This window comes from Meriones unguiculatus, chromosome 18 (assembly GCF_030254825.1).
Source record: "Meriones unguiculatus strain TT.TT164.6M chromosome 18, Bangor_MerUng_6.1, whole genome shotgun sequence".
Classification (NCBI taxonomy): Eukaryota; Metazoa; Chordata; class Mammalia; order Rodentia; family Muridae; genus Meriones; species Meriones unguiculatus.
The window spans coordinates 5,996,909-6,015,093 of NC_083365.1; the positions used below are offsets into that span (position 1 = coordinate 5,996,909).

An 18,185-nucleotide genomic window follows, 5' to 3' on the forward strand; every position below is an offset into this window, starting at 1 on the left:
GCATGGGCGCTCGTCAGCCAATCCTTTGGAGGAAGGCGGGCTTTAGGGCTGCTGTCACCAACCAGCACTCGCAAGAGGCCGGAATGGCGGGGCCGGAAACCAATAGCTAAAAGCGAAGGCTTGAAGATTGACAGGACGAGAAACCACTAGAGAGTGAGGTCCTGAGAAAGGGGGCGGGGCGGTGCTGACAGGCATGTGTATCAGCCAATAAAACTCCGACACCCATGACCCCCCCTCCTCGCCTTTTGACTCGTAAACATGTAATCAGGTGAGTGGGCGAGGCGGGCCAAGAGGAAATTTTAACCAGTACTGGGAAATTTTCGAATTTGAGTGGCAGGCAAGGCGAGCGCGAAAGAAGCCCTAAGAAGGCTCTTGGCCGGGTGTGGTGTGGCAGACCTGTCTCGTCCAGCACAGCGCTGGGAGGTGGAGGAGGATTGGGAAGGAGTTCTAGGTCATCGTCCTCTCGCTTCTTGAGACAAGGGCTCCGTTTAAGGGGGGAGGGAGGGGGCGGACAAAACCTTGGGCTTGGTGGCCAAGCCTTTCGTCTTAGCAGTCAGGAGGAGCTCCATGAGTTCCAGACCAGCCTGCTCTACGTTACCGCGTTCGAAGCTACACAGTGAAATGGTGTCGAAAACACACACAAAAAGGAGATACAGCGCTAACTTCTCCTCTCCCCACTGCCTGGATTTAGGCTGGGATTACTCCAGTGCCCATCTTTCTGTGTCAAATTAGAATATCCAACCAAAAGGTTGGACCTGAAATTGTGGAATTTAAGGAACTTTCTCTCATAAGTTCATTTTAGTGGAGCATTAGAGAACAAGAGATTTTGGGTGGACTGCCAAATTTTTTGATGGTGTAAAACCATGACAACAACAAAGATTTGAAGTCTGAAGACACTTTAAACCTTCTAAATTGTCATGTAATTGATATTTTCTGAATTGTTTGTAAATGTGAACAAACTATTTGGACAACTCTGCTGAGGATTTTTTGTGGTACGGAGGATTGAACCTAGGGCCTCAGGCAGGCTAGAGAGATAGCTCAGCAGTTCAGAGCAGGAGCTGCTCTGGCAGAATACCCCTACGAGAGCTAATGCCCTCTCCTTGCCCCTGCAGGCACTGGAGACTCATGTTCACACACTCAAACATGTACACCTAATTTCCAAACCAACCAAACAAAACCCTGCACAAATGGTAAAAGCTTTCTGGGAATTGGGGTGTTGGAATGAATATCCCTGAAGCCCCATCAGTCAACTTGATGCTAACAGAAAAACTGAAACTGTTTTCTATTCCTGTGTATATGTGAATAGGGAAAAGGCGAGATTAGCTGCTCCTTAGGAAGAAGTAGGAAGAAAACCCCAGTTCCCTCACCTGTAAGTGGGAACAATACCCATTAAAGACATCCCACGACAAAGCATAGGAGGGTGTCCTACATAAACAGAGATTAGGGACACAGATCTGAAATCATTTAACAACTTACTCACATTCAGATTTTCACCTACACCATTTTTCAGTTAATAAATAAATAAATGAGGAATAGGAAAGAGATTCACTATAAAACTGAGAATATTTTCTTTTAATGAATTACAAACTAAATTAAAAATAATATATTAACAGAACACTGGTGGACAAGGGGTGGGAGAAGAAAGAAAATCATAAAAGAAATCTTTTCTTTAAACAATTGAATCCCAAAGTGCACATGGCAACAAATCCATCCACACTAAAAAAAAAAAAGAAAAAAAAAGAAGAAAAAAGAAAAGAAAAACACTAAAATATCCAAACTACTGTAACTTCAAATATAAATATAATTGTTCACTCTCTTATAGAAAATTTCCCCCAATGACCCAACCAGGTCAAAGCCTTTAAAATCCCAGCATTGTCATGACATCTAAAGCCTTGCTTCCACTCCTATGGAGTGAGGGGTAACTCTCAGAGGAAGATGGCAACAGGGACCTCTGACAACTCCAAAGACAGGGCTAGAAATGTGGCTCACTGGTGGTGTGTCTGCTCAGCGAGGGCAAAGTCCTGGGTTCAGCCGTCAGCACCAGCAAACAACAAAATCGCTAAAAGGAAGGACTAGAGTGTCTTTCACCTTGCGGTGTGAACCACCGTGAGCAGGCTGCAGCAGAACATGATCCCTGTGCCTTCCAGCTCTTCTTGCCTGGAGAAGACAGTCATTTCTTTCAAAGGGAATCATTTCTTCTGCTTCTCCAACTGGGCCTTCTTGATTGCTAGGTGAGGCCCAACGCTAAAACTAAGGTATAAACTGCTTACATCTATTTTTAAGTCTAATTCATTAAAACAGACACCTCTTGCTTGGTTCTGAAATGTCCCAACTTAGACTTCTGCTTATCAGTTGGCCTTTACTAAACAGTGGCAGCAGGTCTGGTCTGTTTTCCTAAACATGGGACATAATAATTATGAGACAGTTTAAGACTGAGATGGCAAAACTTGACACAGGGGAGAACGGTCAGTGATGTTTTGTTTCAAGTTCCAATCCTTCTCAGTAATGACTAAGAAGAAGAAGAGAAGGTGCTGGAGGCTGAGTTAAGTGCATCTAATACCAAACCTTTTTCCTTTTCACCTAATCTTTCCCTGCACCTCTGAATCCCCAGAACTAGCTGGCCAGGAGAAAAGATGAGTGCCAAGACAGCCAGAAAAGAGCAGAAGGCTGACCTGTGTCCAAACGGCCCAGAGTCAAGTCAGACCAAAGGTTAATAGGGCTTTGGGAAGGGCATCAGAGTCGAAGGTGGGGTACTGGCTTAGTCACATCCTGGAAGAAGGGGTGGGCCAGGGCTGCTTTGGCTGAAATCCGTTTGTTGGGGTCGTAGTGCAGCATTTGCTAGAAGAGATATATTCTGACTTCAGTGACGTAACAGGGCACGTACCCAGTTCTCATTTCCCTCCTCCCATATCTGAACCAGCCTACTGATGACGAGAGGAAGCAAGGACTAAGGTACTTCTAACAGAGTTCAGGGGCTTCTCTGTATCCAGAAAAGGCTCTTCTCTGGGAAATGGGAAAAGGCATCCATTCCGGGCTCTTACCGATAGCAAGCTCTGTCCATCTTCATCCAGAGGGGGCACAACTTTGCTAAAATCTTGCCGAGCCCACTTGGGGAAACTTGGCTTATAATCAGGCATAGAAGTAACTCCTGGCCAAACCACCTCATCTGGGGTCCCCAGAGTCCGAAAGATCCGGAAGAGTTGGTCAATCTCTGAATCTCCAGGAAACAAGGCCCGGCGAGTCACCTGGAAATGGGGAAATAGAAAAGCCAAGACCCACATTGACGTCAGTCCACACTGCCCCTTGTACAAAGGAGGTTCCCACAGGCAGTGGAAGGTCAGCAGGGCCCATGACTTCCCTCCCCAGGGCTTTTCATGGGGTCGGTCATACAGAGCTTGAGACAATGAAGTCCCTTCATCTGTCTCCTCGCCCCGCCTTCCTTCCCCCAACCATGGCTTCGTAGTTCCCCAAGGCTGGGTGGGGCTGGGAGGGGGTGACTGTCTGGGGTGCCACTGACACGTAGCAAAGGGATCCCAAGCCACTCACGGGGTGTGGGGTAGACACTGCGGTCATCCCCCCTCCTTGTGATGCAGCCACTTCTAGATAGGAGCACAGCGGGCACAGACTGTGTCTTCCATTTCTTCTGTGTTCCCCACAGCACTTAGCATGGTGCTGGGTACACACTAGGTGCTTAACAAATATTTTTTGATGAATTGAGAGAGGAATATGGGCAATTGTAAGGTACTGGTGGATAAATTCACACTCTATATGTATATCTATATCTAGGCTAATGGTCTCCAAGCCCCTAGTTTCAACCCAAAGGACCATAAAAATATTACTGATCTGTCTACCTACTGTTGCACTAAATGGGATGGGAGCTCCCATATGAAGCTAGGCTTCAAGGATCCTTCAGTCTGAAAAGCCAGAGGTTGGGGGGCTATGGCATGACCAAGTGTACAAAAATGATAGGTGTGGATCAGCTGAACACAACTGACTTTACTAAGCTCCTTGTTTCCAAGAGCAGGTCTATAGGACAAAGGAAGGAAATAAAATCAGACCTGTCCAGTTTTCGAACTGCAACATGACATTGTCATCCACAAAGGTCAAGGTCAAGTACCATTAAACCAAGTTTTTAAAAAAACAAATCTGGACACACACCATTTATTCCAGCACTTGGGAGGCAGAGGCAGGTGGATCTCTCAGTTTAAGGCCACTCTGATCTACAGAATGAGTTCCAGGACAGCAGGACTATACAGAGAAACCCTGTCTCAAAAAACCAAACCAAACCCAAAACCCCAAAACAAAACAAAAAGCAACAAAACAAAAAACAAACAACAAAACAAAAACCCATTCTGTTTTATAAGTAAGTTTATGATTTTGTATTGAGGCCACATTCACAGCTACCGTTGGGAGCATGTGGCCTATGGGCCACCTGCTGTACTAAATGAAATTCATTCTTCCAAGTATTTGAGAACTAAAGCTGAAACAGCTGAATGAGTGGAGACAGCATGGCTGCTCATGCCTGTCAACTCAATCCCATGGGCTAGACAGCAATGGTGGGAGGAGGAGCTGAAGCAGAAGATCAAGAACATGAAGCTAGTCTAGTCTGGGCTACACAATGAAACTATCTCAAAACATAAATAAAACAGCCGAATGGGTACAGAATGGGTTTGGCTCATTTGGGGATAAGATACATACTAGACAACTAACTCTGTTTAGGGATATCTAAAATTGTACCAGGTAACTAACTAACAGCAGTGACACTTGAGAGGACCCTGTGATAAAGGGCCATGCTTCCAGGCCAAGAAATGGGTTTTGCTCCTGGATGAGGATGTGAGTAGGTTGTTAGAACCTGGCTGGCTTCCATACCATTTCAGCAAAGATGCAGCCCAGGCTCCAGATATCCACGGCTGTGGAGTAGTACTTGCAGCCTAGAAGAATTTCCGGTGCTCGGTACCACAGGGTCACTACCTGGGGCGCAAGAGGACAATAAGGGTTTCAGGGCAAGGAGCGTCACATACCTTACCTCAACAGAACTGTTACCTTCCATCTTCTCCTTCTTAAAAGGACATTTTTATTTTAATAATGTGTACACGTGCGTGTCTATGTAGGTTTCCACAACTGTGCAGTGCCTTAAGGCAGGAGAAACTGTCTCATCCTGACGTGGGTCAGGAGCTGTCTGACATGGGCTCTGGGAACTGAGCTCAGGTCCGTACGAGAGCAATAGCCACTCTTAATGGCTGAGCCAGCTCTCCATCCTCACTCAGGTATTCTGAACCCCCGATTCAGGGCTTTCCTGGAGAACCTGACTTTGAATGGCATGCCAACCAGCTTTCCTGGAGAACCTGACTTTGAATGGCATGCCAACCAGCTTTCCTGGCTTAGCATCTAAGTCTAGGTAACCTCAGGGTGTGAACTTAGCGCAAGTCTTGAGACCCTTTGGTTAAGGGCTAGAGATGGCTCAGCACTTGTTATTCTTGCAAAGGACTAGGGCTCAATCCCCACTACCCATATGGCAGTGCACAGCAATCTGTAACTACAGTTCCAGGAGACCAGACGCTTTCTTTTGATGTCTGGGAGGATCAGCCAGGCAGGTGGTACAGACATACATGCAAGCAAAACACCCAAATACTCTAAATAAATGAAGACCGCTGGGTTGTCAGATTCCATTTACTGAGGACCTCTTGCCCCAGTATTTGGTAGTCTGTGAATGCTGTTAGGAACACCTCCCAAGATTCTCAGAGAAGGCCACAGAGAACTTACTTCATGGGTGTAAGTGCGGACAGGGACTCCAAAGGCTCTTGCTAGCCCAAAGTCGGCCAGCTTGATGGACCCCTCCGCGTTGATAAGCAGATTCTGGGGCTTCAGGTCTCGGTGTAGGACCCGGTGGGAATGGCAGAACGCCAGGCCCTGGAGCAGCTGGAACAGATAGCTCTGACAGAGGAGACAGCGAGGTTTGTTTCCTCATCACAACAAGCAGATACAACTTGTTATTTGTCCCCAAAATTCAATAAAACCTAACTATGTTAGATAACTAACGGCTACGCTACACATTTTTAGGGTTTCACTCATTTATTTACTTATTTGTGGAGAGGGCATGTGTGGAAGTCAGAGGACAACTTGGAGTTGGTTCTCTTCTTGTGCTGTGTAGGACCCGGGGCTGGAGCTCAGGGATAGGCTGGGAGGCAGGCACCTTTACCTGCTGAGCTATCTTGTCAGCCCTGTTTGTTTTTTAATACAGTGTCTTCTTGGCCTGGAACTTTGAATCCTATACTGTCCTTGTACTCACTGACATCCTCCTGCCTCAGCATCCCAAGTGTCAGTATTGTAACTATGAGCCAACACACATAACTACAACATAACCACACATTTAACAGCTATTTCTTTCACTGGATTTTCAGCCTGTCAAGGATAAAGACGAGACATCACTCAATTTTAGCATCCCTTCCAATACCCCGCGCCTAGCACACTGAAGGTGCTAACTAACTGTGTGCTGAATACGTGCTTGCTGACACATACAAAGTAGCTCCAGGAGCCCAGCTCTAAAACAGACGGCAGAGACTCACTGGACATTTCCCCCACATCACAGATGGAAGAATTTTTTGAAGGACCCCCCTAATTGCCCCTCAATCCCATTTATCAGAATGTTATCTGATCTTCTGTCTGAGCTGTCTAGGTTGGCTCACGGGAGCTCAATGTTGATTCTTTTGTCCATTCTAGGGTTAATGACTACAATAAGCAGAAAAAGCAAAACAATTAAAGGGTGGGGGGTTGAAGTCTGAAAAAAAGAAAAAGCCATCATTACTAGTCTGAATTACCTGCCTCTAGTTTCCCCTACAATATTGATGAGGATACCTTGATGAGGGGAAGAGGGATGCCTGTGAGAGCAGAGGCATCCATAAATTTCTTGAGGTCCTGGTGCAGAAACTCAAAAACCAGGTAAAGCTTATTTTCTGTGTGGATGACATCCAGCAGCCTGCGAGGGAAGGTCCAGGAAACGGAGTTGAGGGAGAGAAATTCAGACTAAAACATGTCATGTTGGTGATCAGCTCAGATGATACTTACTTGACAATATTTGGGTGATTTAGTTCCTTAAGCAGAGATATCTCTCGGATGGCAGTACTGGGTACACCTTCAGTCTCACTTGGAGAGGTGGGGAAAACAGACGAGAATATGGTTGCAAACGTTACTCTCTCAGGGACACAACCCCAAACCTCTTAGGAAGTCAGAAAGGAAAGGTGCTGTCAGGAGTTAATGCCTGCGTAGTCAGGGTGTGGCTTTTAGACACGTTTTGGGTCATTATCTCCTCTTTTTTCCAGGGGAAGGAAAGCGGAGCCTCCAGTTGAGTGAGAAGCAGAGAAAAGGTAATAGGGGAGAGGGCTGACAGTAGCCCCCAGCCTCCCCAGAGGGCCAGTGAGTCTCAACTGCCATTCTTTTGAAAGAGGGTGAGGGTTCTAAGTGTGGGGCTGCAGCAGTGAGAGCTCTCCATTCAGAAAGGAACTTTTCTCTTGTTCCCACACAACTCGGCTCCATGAACAGTCCTGCCCCTAGCCCGGTTCCCACCCCCACTTTCTCTTCCCAGGTCTCTCGGCTTGCAGATTTGGGAGCACACCGAGTGGAGCACGAGCAGGAAGTTCTCCCCGAATGCCCCCGACAGTCTCCTCCGAGACAGCGTCTACCGTCCGCCGACCCACCGCTCGCTTCAGGAGTCCCTCCCCGCTACCTTCCGGTCCCAGACGGCTACCCGCCTGTTGGGGTAGGGGGTTGGGGGGGTGCCAAGAGGTCCAGGCAAAGGAGTTCCGGCTCCGGAGGCCACTCACGTGTCGAGCCGGATTTTCTTAAGCGCCACCACTTCTCCCGTCAACTTGTTTTTGGCTTTGTACACCACTCCGTACGTGCCCTCTCCAATCTTCTCCACCTTTTGGAAGTTCTCCATGGAGCGCTAGCGAGGCGGCTCAGGCCCCCGGGAGCGGGGCCCGGGAACCCGAAGAAAGCGGGCCCGACTCGGGGCGGAGGACCTGGGGCCAAGGTGAGCACGGCAGCCCCGGCGCGGGATGGAACGCGAGGAAAGCTCAGCCCTTAACAATTTGTCCAACTTGAAACAATGTTGCCGCCTCCCCCACGGCTCCAGACTGCCAGCCGAGGCCCCACCCCTCCTTCCCGCGTTTCCCTGGCTCCGCCTCCCTCCCTCCCGATTGGTGGACGTCACGAGGGGGCCGGACCCCGCGCTCCCGCCGCGAAGGCTCCGCCCCGGCGGGCAAGCCGAGGGGCCACCGCGCAACTTTCCACCAGTTCCTGGTTTCGGCTCCGCCGGCCGGAACTGGTGGTGTCGCTGGTCCGTGGCTTTCCTTACCTTTCACTCACTTTCCACCACCCCTCGGGTGAGATTAGATCCCGCCTGGCCAAGAGAGCCTCGTTTAAAAAGCAAACTTCTTGGAGTCTTTAAATAAATATATGTATTTATGTTAAATTATGTTGTGCGCGCGCGCGTGTCTTTGTGAAGGTTCCACAGAAGCAGCAGCTCCCTTGGACTGAAGTTACAGGCGGCTGTGAGCTAGACTTGGGTGCTGGAGCCGCACTCCGGGCTTCTGCAAGAGCAGCGGGTGCTCTTAACTGCTGAGACGTCTCTCCAGCACTCCTACCCCCTTTTTGGACAAGACTTTTGTAATGCGTCCCTGGTTAACCTGAACGCGTTAAAAAGTCCAGGTTGGCTTCAAACCCTCAGAGATCCGTCTGGCTCTGCCTCCTGTGTGCCTTCGTGTGGGGCACGGAATCGGGACTCCCCAGCCCCACACACACACCCCGAGACAAGGTTTCTCTGTGTAGCCTTGGCTGTCCTGGAATTGGCTGGAAAATGGGGTCTCTTATTGTAAAGGATTCTTTGGCTAGAAAACAGAGTCGTTTCTCACTGTTTCAGGCATTCATCAGTTGGTTTTGTTGTTTTATTGCTGGGAATCTACACTCCCAGTCCCTTCTGGCTACTTTTGGATAAAGGTGCTGTTTCGGTCTTAAGGAATTCTTGGTTTGACTCAATTCATTGTTTCTCTCTCTCTTGCAGAATTGTGACTATGAAGTGTGTGAATTGTGGCCGTTAGCCAGTGCGTCAGGATGAATGTGATCCAATGAAACCAGAAACTGTCGTCGAGCAGTGGGGTGGGGAAGGGGCTAAAATCAGTTCTGAGCCTTCCCTTCCTCCCAAGTTCCCCCTCCTCTGGAGGGAGAGGAGGAAGGGCTATGTAAATGAGCCTCCCTTTCTATAGTGGGGCACATTCCGACCCCCTGGCACCTTTGGCGCTGGAAGGAAGAGCAGCATGGGTGTAGAGAGGTGCTTTCTCCCCTGGTTTGTGCTGAGTGTTCTGCTGGCTGTGGGAGCCATAGGTGAGTGTCCCTTTGTGGTCAGGAGCCACAGCTGCCCTTCTAACCAGACATGTTGAAATATTTCAGGCTTGTCTTACTTGATTTAGTGAGGATATGCTTTTGTTTGTTTTTATTTGTTCAAGACAAGGTACGATGTAGTCCAGGCTAGCCACAGACTCATTATGTAGCCAAGGATGGTCTGGAACTCCTGAGCCTCATGCTTCTACCTCCTAAGTACTGGGATTACAGACTTAAACCACTGTGCCCAGCTTTAAATGTGAAATTTAGGGTTGAGCATTAGAGGTGTTATCTGACTCAAGGGGCAGAAGATCCCAGCACTTACCCTGAGGCTTCGCAGGGCAGCCAGCGGGCACAGTGCCTCCAAGGTGGTGGCGTGAATGGGAGATCCTTTAGGTAACGTCTTAAGTGTTTGTGGTAGGAGATTTAAAGCAGAGAGAAAAAGAATATGGTATTCAAATCAGACTGGGCTGATACCACCTTCTGCGCCTGGGCAGGGATAGGTCAGTGCAGCACAGGCCTTCTGTTCCAGGGCTGGGAGAGACAGGCAGAAGGGTCTCAGCTGAGCATCACATGAAAGGACTCTGGAGGATTGAGCCCTCGTGACATGAGCAAGGGAGGGAGTTAAAGCTGGTGAGAGGGTCTGGAATGTCCCGTGCTGCTGAAGAGGGTGAGTGGGCAGTCAGAAAGAATGGTGCATCTTATGACTGCCCTTGCTTCAGTGGCTGAACCCTCTGAGCTGACCACAGGCCAACCCTCAGCACAGTCCCTGGCTCCCTGTGGACATTAGGATTGGCATAAGGACAGTTCTCCTGTTGCATGTACATCATACCACGGCCCTCTTTTTTCTATCTGGTTTCATAAACTTCTAGAAAGTTCCTTCACCTGGCTTCTTTGCTTCTTCATTTTTACTGCAATTTCCAGGTTTTCTTTTTTCTTTCATTCCTTTTTCAAGATGGGGGGGGGGGTGTCTCATGAATCCCACACTGGTCTTGAACTTACAATGTAGTAGATCCTTCCTGGGTGCTGGAATCACAGACAGGTGTGTGCTATTGGAGTAACAGTTTTGACAATTTTGGAATTTTGGTTTCTTTAATAAACACAGAAGTATAGGAATGTGTTTTTGTTTTTTTTCCCAGGTGTGGGGATATGGGGCTGCTTTGCACTGTCCACAGCAGCTGACTATGATTTACATCATGCAAAGGCATGGTTTTGCCAGTTGCAGATAGTTTCTACAATTGTGTGATGTTTGGAATTCTAGGAACTTTTAAGAGTCCCAATAGGTGGGGCTGGTGGTTCTTGGTTGTTCAGTGGGGGTTGGTTGTGGCTTGTTCGTGGTCATGCTCAAAGAAGAAACAAAAGGGAAGAAGTTTGATTCAGGGATCTCAGTCTCTGCGCTTCATCCTTTCTTTCCTGTCTAGTGATAGGGGTGAAACTGTGGCTAAAGAGTGGAAAGAAGAGCCCACAGAGCAGCAAAGGCTGCCTGTACCCTACTTGCCCCGTTTGTTTTGTTGTTGTTGCTGCTGAGTTCCTTGATGTGTTTTGTGACCTTCTGTCCACACTCACACATCTGAGGCTCTTAAGGTGCTGGTGCATACATTTTGAACAGTGACTTTTTTTTTTAAGATTTATTTATTTATTACTTATGCAATGTGTGTTAGCATGTACACCTTCACGCCAGAAGAGGGAACCAGATTTCATGTTTAGATGGTTGTGAGCCACCATGTGGTTGCTGGGAATTGAACTCAGGACCTTTGGGAAGAGCAATCAGTGCTCTTATCCTCTGAGCTATCTCTCCAGCCCCCTTGAACAGTGACTTTAATTTTTTTTTTTCTCTACCATGTGAGTCTGGGGAGCAAACTCAGGCTGTCAGGTTTGGCAGAGAGCATCTTTACTCCATCAGCCATCTCGCTTGCCCAAGACTTTCTTCTGAATACATATTTTAGACAAAAACAGCAACCCAACAAAAAGAAAGCAAATGTATCAAAATGCTGGTGGCTTTGGATTTGAGTGAGGGATGTGGAAGACATTCCTTTCTTCTCTTATTAAACGTGTATTTTAGCTCTGGTCTCCCAGTGTAGCCCCAGCTGGCCTGGTGCTTGCTATGTAGACCACGTGGTCTCCAACTTGCAGTGACCTTTCTGCTTCTCTTCTGGTGCTGGGATTACAGACCAGAAACTCTACCCCCAGTTAAATCATAGCTACGTCTGCTCTGTCCCCACCTCCAACCTGTGCTGCGTTTATCACTCCTCCTTCTTGCCACACTGGTCTTCTTTCTCTCTCTTTCCTTCCTCCTCCATCCCCCCTCCAGGAATGGAGAGTTAGCTCAGCGGCTGCTCTGGTAGAGGACCAGGTTTAATCACCAGCACCCACACGGCAGCTCACTCTCACTCCAGACTCAGTGGATCACATGCCCTCTTCTGACCTCAGTGGTCACCAGGCATGCACTGCCTCCTGAGTGCTGGAATTAAAGGCCGCCACCGCCCAGCACCATAAGCTTTTAAATTTTTAATTAAAATCACTTAACCCTACACATACACCATTGTCTGGTGCGTGCATGTGCGAGTGCGTGTGTGTGTGCGCGCGCGCGAGTGTAAATAATCATCTAAATAATCTAAATTAAAAAAATATTTCTGGTGTGATGATTCATACCTTTAATCCCAGCACTCTAGAGGCTGGGAGTTCAAGTTCACTCTGGTCTACAAAGCGAGTTCCAGGCCAGGCTGGGCTTTTTTGAGAAAGGGCTGTCCGGGAACTCACAGAGGTCCAACTGCCTCTTCCTCCTGAGTGCAGGGATTAAATGTATGCACCACTATACTCAGCTTTAAAAAAAATGAATAAAATCTTTTAAAGAGAAGAAAAAGAGGTTGAGAATGTAGCTCAATGGTCGAGTGCTCACAGCCATCAGGCCCGGTGCTCGGCCTCTGTGTTGCCCTCCACCCACCAAAATTAATAATTTCAATTTGAAGGTAACAGTGATATGAAATGGGACATCAGGATCCAAGGGGCTTATGGCACGTTTCTTTTAGGATCCAGGAATCGGGATTGGCTTGGTGTCCCAAGGCAACTTGGAACTAAAGGCTGGAACAGGCAGCTGTACCCTGAGTGGACAGAGGTTCAGGGGCCTAACTGCTGGAGAGGTAGGATTTGTAAATTCTGGGAAAGGCATAGTGGGAATGAGATATGAGGAGAGTAAGAACTGGGTTAAATTTAAGCAGGTTGGGAGAGAGGTTTGGAGAGGGGAAGCCAGAGTCCCAAGCTAACGAAGCGTTCCCTCCCAGGTGGCCAGGTATCTTTGACGGTCAGTAATGATGGGCCTACACTGGTTGGTGCAAATGCCTCTTTTTCCATTGTCCTGCACTTCCCTGGAAGTCAAAAGGTACTGCCAGATGGGCAGGTTATCTGGACCAACAACACCATCATCAATGGTAAGGATCCCTCTCTACCTTTTGAGCCTTACTCCTGTGGCTCCAATTCCCAGGTATCCCCAGGAAACCAGAGGTTCAAACCTAGGTCTTCCCATATGCTTGCCACGTGCTACTCCATTGACCTTCATCCCCTATAGAATCTTTTTTTTAAGATTTATTTATTTATTATTTATATAGTATTCTACCTGCATTTGCAGGCAAGAAGAGGACACCAGATCTCATTATAGATAGTTGGGAGCCACCATGTGGTTGTTAGGAACTGAGCTCAGGACCTTTGAAAGAGCAGCCAGTGCTCTTAACCTCTGGGCCATCTCTCCAGACCCCACAGAATCTTAAACACAAAACCACTTATGTTTATATTCATTACAGTCAATAAATACTGTAAGTTTACGAAAGGTAACATATACTAAAATCAGCGAACAGACAAAATTCCAGTTTCTGAACTGGAAGACAGCAGATTCCTGAAGCTTCCCCGGCTTAGATGTAAATCCTGCAGTAGCTGCGTGCCTGTTTTCCTGTCTGGACAGTGGGTCGGTGGCTTGACAGACCGTTAGGAATACAGGCTCATCTATAGAAAGCGCTCAGCAGAGTTGCCGGCATCTACAGGAAATACTGTTATCACTGCTGCTAGCAGTCTCACTACAGAGCCACTGTCCACATTCGAGTCTAGGGATATTCGGTCTTTTACCGTGTTCTGTGTGCAGATGAATCTTGAGTTGTGGTTTCTCTACGTCGCCTGCTCTCCAGCTCCCACCCCATGTGGGTGTAGAACGGAGACTGTAGTCCCAGCTAAGTGCTGCCACAGCCCCCTCTACCAGGAACGAGGTTAGGGGTCTGAGTGCACACAAAAGAAAGGCTGTACCCCTTTCCAGGGAGCCAGGTGTGGGGAGGACAGCCAGTGTATCCAGAGGAACCTGATGATGCCTGTGTCTTCCCTGATGGTGGACCATGCCCATCTGGTCCTAAGCCTCCGAGAAGAAGCTTTGTCTACGTTTGGAAGACCTGGGGTGAGGTCTCCCAGCAGCCCATTCCCAACTGTAACTCTGCCTGAGGAGCCCCCCCGCCCCCTTCCAGACACAGTCCCTCAACCTCCCTTCTCTGAGGCCTTTTTCATACTTTCCCTCTCCGCTCTCTCTGACCGGCCGCCTCCCCTTCCATGCTTTGCTCTCAGGACAGTACTGGCAAGTTCTGGGGGGCCCAGTGTCCAGGCTGAGCATCATGACAGGCCATGCAAGGCTGGGTACGCATGCCATGGAAGTGACTGTCTACCACCGACGGGGGTCCAGGAGCTATGTGCCCCTCGCTCGCTCCACATCAGCCTTCACCATTACTGGTAAGGGCTTAGAAAGGAACAAGGCCAGGCAGGCATTGGGCAGGAGGTGGGGAGGCTGGCTTGGACTGCAGAGAGGAAGCAGTAGCCAACTTTCAAAGGGGAGAGCCAGAAAGACCTAGGCAGAAAAAGGTGGGGTTGAGACAAAGAGCTGGCCAGTTTGTGGGAGGAGAGTGTGGCTATGGAAGAGATGTCCCCATTTTGATTTTTCTGGCTCCATCCACAGACCAGGTCCCCTTCTCTGTGAGTGTGTCGCAGCTACAGGCCTTGGATGGAGCGAACAAGCACTTCCTGAGAAATCAGCCTCTCAAATTTGCCCTTCAGCTCCATGATCCCAGTGGCTATTTGGCAGAGGCTGACCTCTCCTACACATGGGACTTTGGAGACAAAACTGGGACCCTGATCTCTCGGGCAGTTGAAGTCATTCATACTTACCTGGAGTCGGGCTCAGTCACTGCCCAGGTGGTACTGCAGGCTGCCATTCCTCTCGTTTCCTGTGGCTCCTCCCCAGTCCCAGGCACCACAGATGGCTACATGCCAACTGCAGAGGCACCTGGAACCACATCTAGGCAAGGGACCACTACAGAAGTTGTGGGCACTGCACCTGGCCAGATGCAGACTACAGAGCCCTCTGGAACCACAGCTGTACCAGTGCCAACAACAGGAGGCATAGCTACTACATCTGAGCACATGCTGACCTCAGCAGCCGTGGACACCACACTGGCAGAGGTGTCAACTGTTGAGGGTGCAAGCGCCACACCCAGAAGGCCGTCTGTCACCACAGTGGCACAAGCAGCAAGCACAGACTTGGCGGAAACTACCACTGAAGAGCTTCCCATCCCTGAACCTGAGAGTCCGGATGCCAGCCCCTTTCTGCCCATAGAAAGCACTGCAGGTAAGAACATGAGAATGCGTTTCTTGGAGGTGAGTTGTCAGTTCTCTACTCTGAGGTCTCACCCAGGCCCAGCAGCTAACCAGTTTTTTCTTTAGCATTGGGTCCGCCTTAGAATTCTCACTAGCTCTAAAGCCTGCAGACTATCTTAACCACACGCAAGAGATGTGGAGTCCAAAAAATGAGTTTTCCCTAGGCCACTTGTTTTTATGTGCCAGGATAACAGATAGGAAGCCAAGGGGAAGAGCTGTGGTCATTGGCAGAGCTGTTTCACATGCTTCTGTTCAAGCATAAACGCATAATGTTTCGATTCTCCCATTTCCCACTCCTGGATTTCCACCCCACAGCAAAATAAAGGAGTGAGATCTGATGCTGAATGGGTTGATACAGGCCAGTTGTCTAGTCCAGAACCTGGCCCAGTGTGGGACATGATAAATATTTGGAGATTTTTTTGGTCATTGTTTTTACTAATTTATTTTACATGAGCGCTTTGCTGCACACCTTCATGACAGAAGAGGACATCAGATCCCTTAGAGATGGTCATGAGTCACTATGTGGGTGCAGGGAACTGAACTCAGGACTTCTGGAAGAGCAGCCAGTGCTCTTAACCACTGAGTCATCTCTCCCTGAGCTGTCATTTTTTTTTTAATTAAAAAAAACAATATATGTGGCATTTTGCCTTCATGTATGTGTAACACTTAAGTGCCTGATGCTCATGAAGACCAGAAGAGGGCATTGCCCTAGACCTGGAGTTACAGATGGTCGTAAGCCACCATGTATGTACTAGGAATTGGATCCAGATTTTCTAGAACAACAACCAGTACTTTAAACCACTGATCCATCTCTCCAGTCGTGTGTGTGTGTGTGTGTGTGTGTGTGTGTGTTGTGTGTGTGTATGTTCTCTTTCCCTGAGGGGAAAAACATTTTTTTTTTCCTTTCTAGCATAGTTTCATTATATAGAAAATGAGACCTATCAGATGTTGGCCGACTCACAGCCAGCCAGCATCCTGTAGCTCCCGCTGTACTTGGGACAATACCTGCTTGGTCTCTGTCTCCAAGAAAGTTCTGTCTCTTGACTTTGCCCCCTCAAATCTTTTCCTTCCAGTGTCTGACACTCCTCTACTGGACGGCACAGGCACGTTAATGCTTGTGAAGAGACAAGCTCCCCTGGATTGTGTTCTGTATCGATATGGTTCTTTCTCCCTCACCCTGGACATTGTCCGTGAGTCTTGCCTATGTTGGGGTCTGAGGAAGGCTGGTATCAGCTGGTAGGGCTGCCCAGTAGTAGCATGCCTTGGGAGAAATTACTTAAGAATACCCTAATGGCAGAGAACGTATTGTAAGAAATCCCGTGGGGTTTCCTGTATATGGTCTTGGTAGAAGAATCCTAACTTAAAAAGTTGCACCTTGCAGAGGGTATTGAAAATGCGGAGATTCTGCAAGCTGTGCCCTCCAGTAAGGGGGATGCATTTGAGCTGACGGTGTCCTGCCAAGGCGGGTGAGTGTCCTGCTGGCTGCCCTGCCAACTCTTGGAATTGAGTCACTTTCTGGAGTTCTGTCCCTTCCTAGATCTCTTGATGAAGACTCATACTCTTTCAGGCAACCCAAGGAAGCCTGTATGGACATTTCATCACCAGGGTGCCAGCCCCCTACCCAGAGGCTATGCCAACCTGTGCCACCAAGCCCTGACTGCCAGCTGGTTCTACACCAGCTACTGAAAGGTGGCTCAGGGACCTATTGCCTCAATGTGTCTCTGGCTAATTCCAACAGCCTGGCAGTGGCCAGTACCCAACTTGTTGTTCCTGGTAGGTACTTAAACAAGAACTAGGAGAAAGGGAATGGACAGAGGCTGGGGGGGGGGCAGATACTTAAGCAGTATCTGGGATTCTCGCTTACAGATCATGAAGATGGCCTTGGGCAGTTCCCCTTGCTTGTCAGTGCCTTGCTGGTGTTGATGGCTGTGGCCCTTGCATCTCTGATATATAGGTAAGAGCTCTGCTATCCAGACCCTCATCCCTTACCACCAACGACTCTTCCTTCAGGGGTGAACAACTCCCACTCCGTTTGAGGAAGTGTGGTGTTCAAGAGAGAGCCTGGGAGTGGAAGTCAGACAGGCCTGGGCTTCGGTCTGCCGTTGCCACCTTTGGGAAGTAGCTTTAAATTTCTGAGCATTATTAGCATTAGATGATATGTGGCCAAACCTCCTGGGGTGGAAGCAATTGCGAAATGATTGCTAATATTAATAGTGGGTCAGAAGCCAGTGGTTTGGCTCGGTGGGGAAAGGCACTTGCCACTAAGGCTGACCACCTGAATTCAATCCCTGGTGCCCGCAGGAAAGGAGAGAACAAATTCCCCAAAATATTCCTCTGACCTCCACATGTGGACCATAACATCAGCCCACAATAAGTAAATGAAAGTGTAAAATTAAAAAATAACAGGGCAGTTGAGGTGAGGCACATTATTCACCCCTGAGAAAGGCAAATTCAGCAGGACATTGATGGACACTCCTTTGGTTCTAGCACTTGGGAGGCGGAGGCAGAGGCAGAGGCAGAAGCAGGCAGATCTCTGTGATTCTGAGACCAGCCTGGTTTAAACAGGGATTTTCCAGGACAGCCAGGGCTACGCAGTGAGACCCTGTCTCAAATGACACAAAACAAAGCAAAAGAGAATGGTGTAGGTTGCTAAAGATCTTAACTGAGAGAAACTTATAGAAGTAATGGGGAATGGATGTCAGTGGCTAGAGAGGCAAGAGATGGTGAACACTAGGGAGGGTAGAGAAGAGGGGAAAGAGCTACAGTCAAGGCCAAGTAACCCCGCCATATAGGATGAGCCACAGGAAGGCTGCCACTACTGACTACGTCCCCTTTTCTTTCCACACTAGGCACAGACTTAAGAAGCAGGGTTCAGTTCATCCTATTTCCCAAACACCACTCGGTGGCACCCACTGGCTGTGCCTGCCCCCAGTCTTCCGCACTCGCCAGGCTGGTGAGAACCGCCCACTCCTCAGCAGACAGCAGGTCTGAGTCCTCTCAGGGGCCTGTGAGTTTCCTAGGGGTTGGCAGCAGTGTTTGTATTTTCTGTCAGCTTTTCTTTGAGACTCCCAATACCTGAAATAAATTCTCAGAACCTTGCGATAGGTTTTTGTTTGCTTTAAGTCTTG

At 48.6% G+C, this 18,185-nt stretch overlaps 2 protein-coding genes across 3 annotated transcripts; one reads left to right on the forward strand and one right to left on the reverse strand.

Moving 5' to 3' along the window:
• Window positions 1-1,544: 1,544 nt before the first annotated feature.
• Cdk2 (cyclin dependent kinase 2) lies at window positions 1,545-8,155 on the reverse strand. 2 transcript variants are annotated; one of them, XM_021654805.2, is made up of 8 exons: window positions 7,821-8,155; window positions 7,066-7,143; window positions 6,856-6,976; window positions 5,764-5,934; window positions 4,870-4,971; window positions 3,547-3,690; window positions 3,042-3,245; window positions 1,545-2,838 (listed from the first exon to the last, which is right to left on the reverse strand). In XM_021654805.2, the coding sequence occupies exons 1-8, from the start codon at window positions 7,934-7,936 to the stop codon at window positions 2,734-2,736; spliced, it is 1,041 nt and encodes a 346-aa protein (XP_021510480.1). In that variant the 5' UTR covers window positions 7,937-8,155; the 3' UTR covers window positions 1,545-2,733. The 2 variants fall into 2 exon arrangements, with proteins under 2 accessions (XP_021510480.1, XP_021510481.1); XM_021654806.2 differs by lacking the exon at window positions 3,547-3,690.
• Window positions 8,156-9,062: 907 nt separating this feature from the next.
• Window positions 9,063-18,156, forward strand: Pmel (premelanosome protein). The gene is made up of 11 exons (XM_021654813.2): window positions 9,063-9,378; window positions 12,405-12,515; window positions 12,657-12,803; window positions 13,676-13,810; window positions 13,975-14,136; window positions 14,360-15,028; window positions 16,131-16,247; window positions 16,439-16,523; window positions 16,625-16,830; window positions 16,924-17,011; window positions 17,907-18,156. Exons 1-11 carry the CDS (start codon window positions 9,312-9,314, stop codon window positions 18,046-18,048), a joined length of 1,929 nt encoding a protein of 642 aa, XP_021510488.1. The 5' UTR covers window positions 9,063-9,311; the 3' UTR covers window positions 18,049-18,156.
• Window positions 18,157-18,185: the final 29 nt, after the last annotated feature.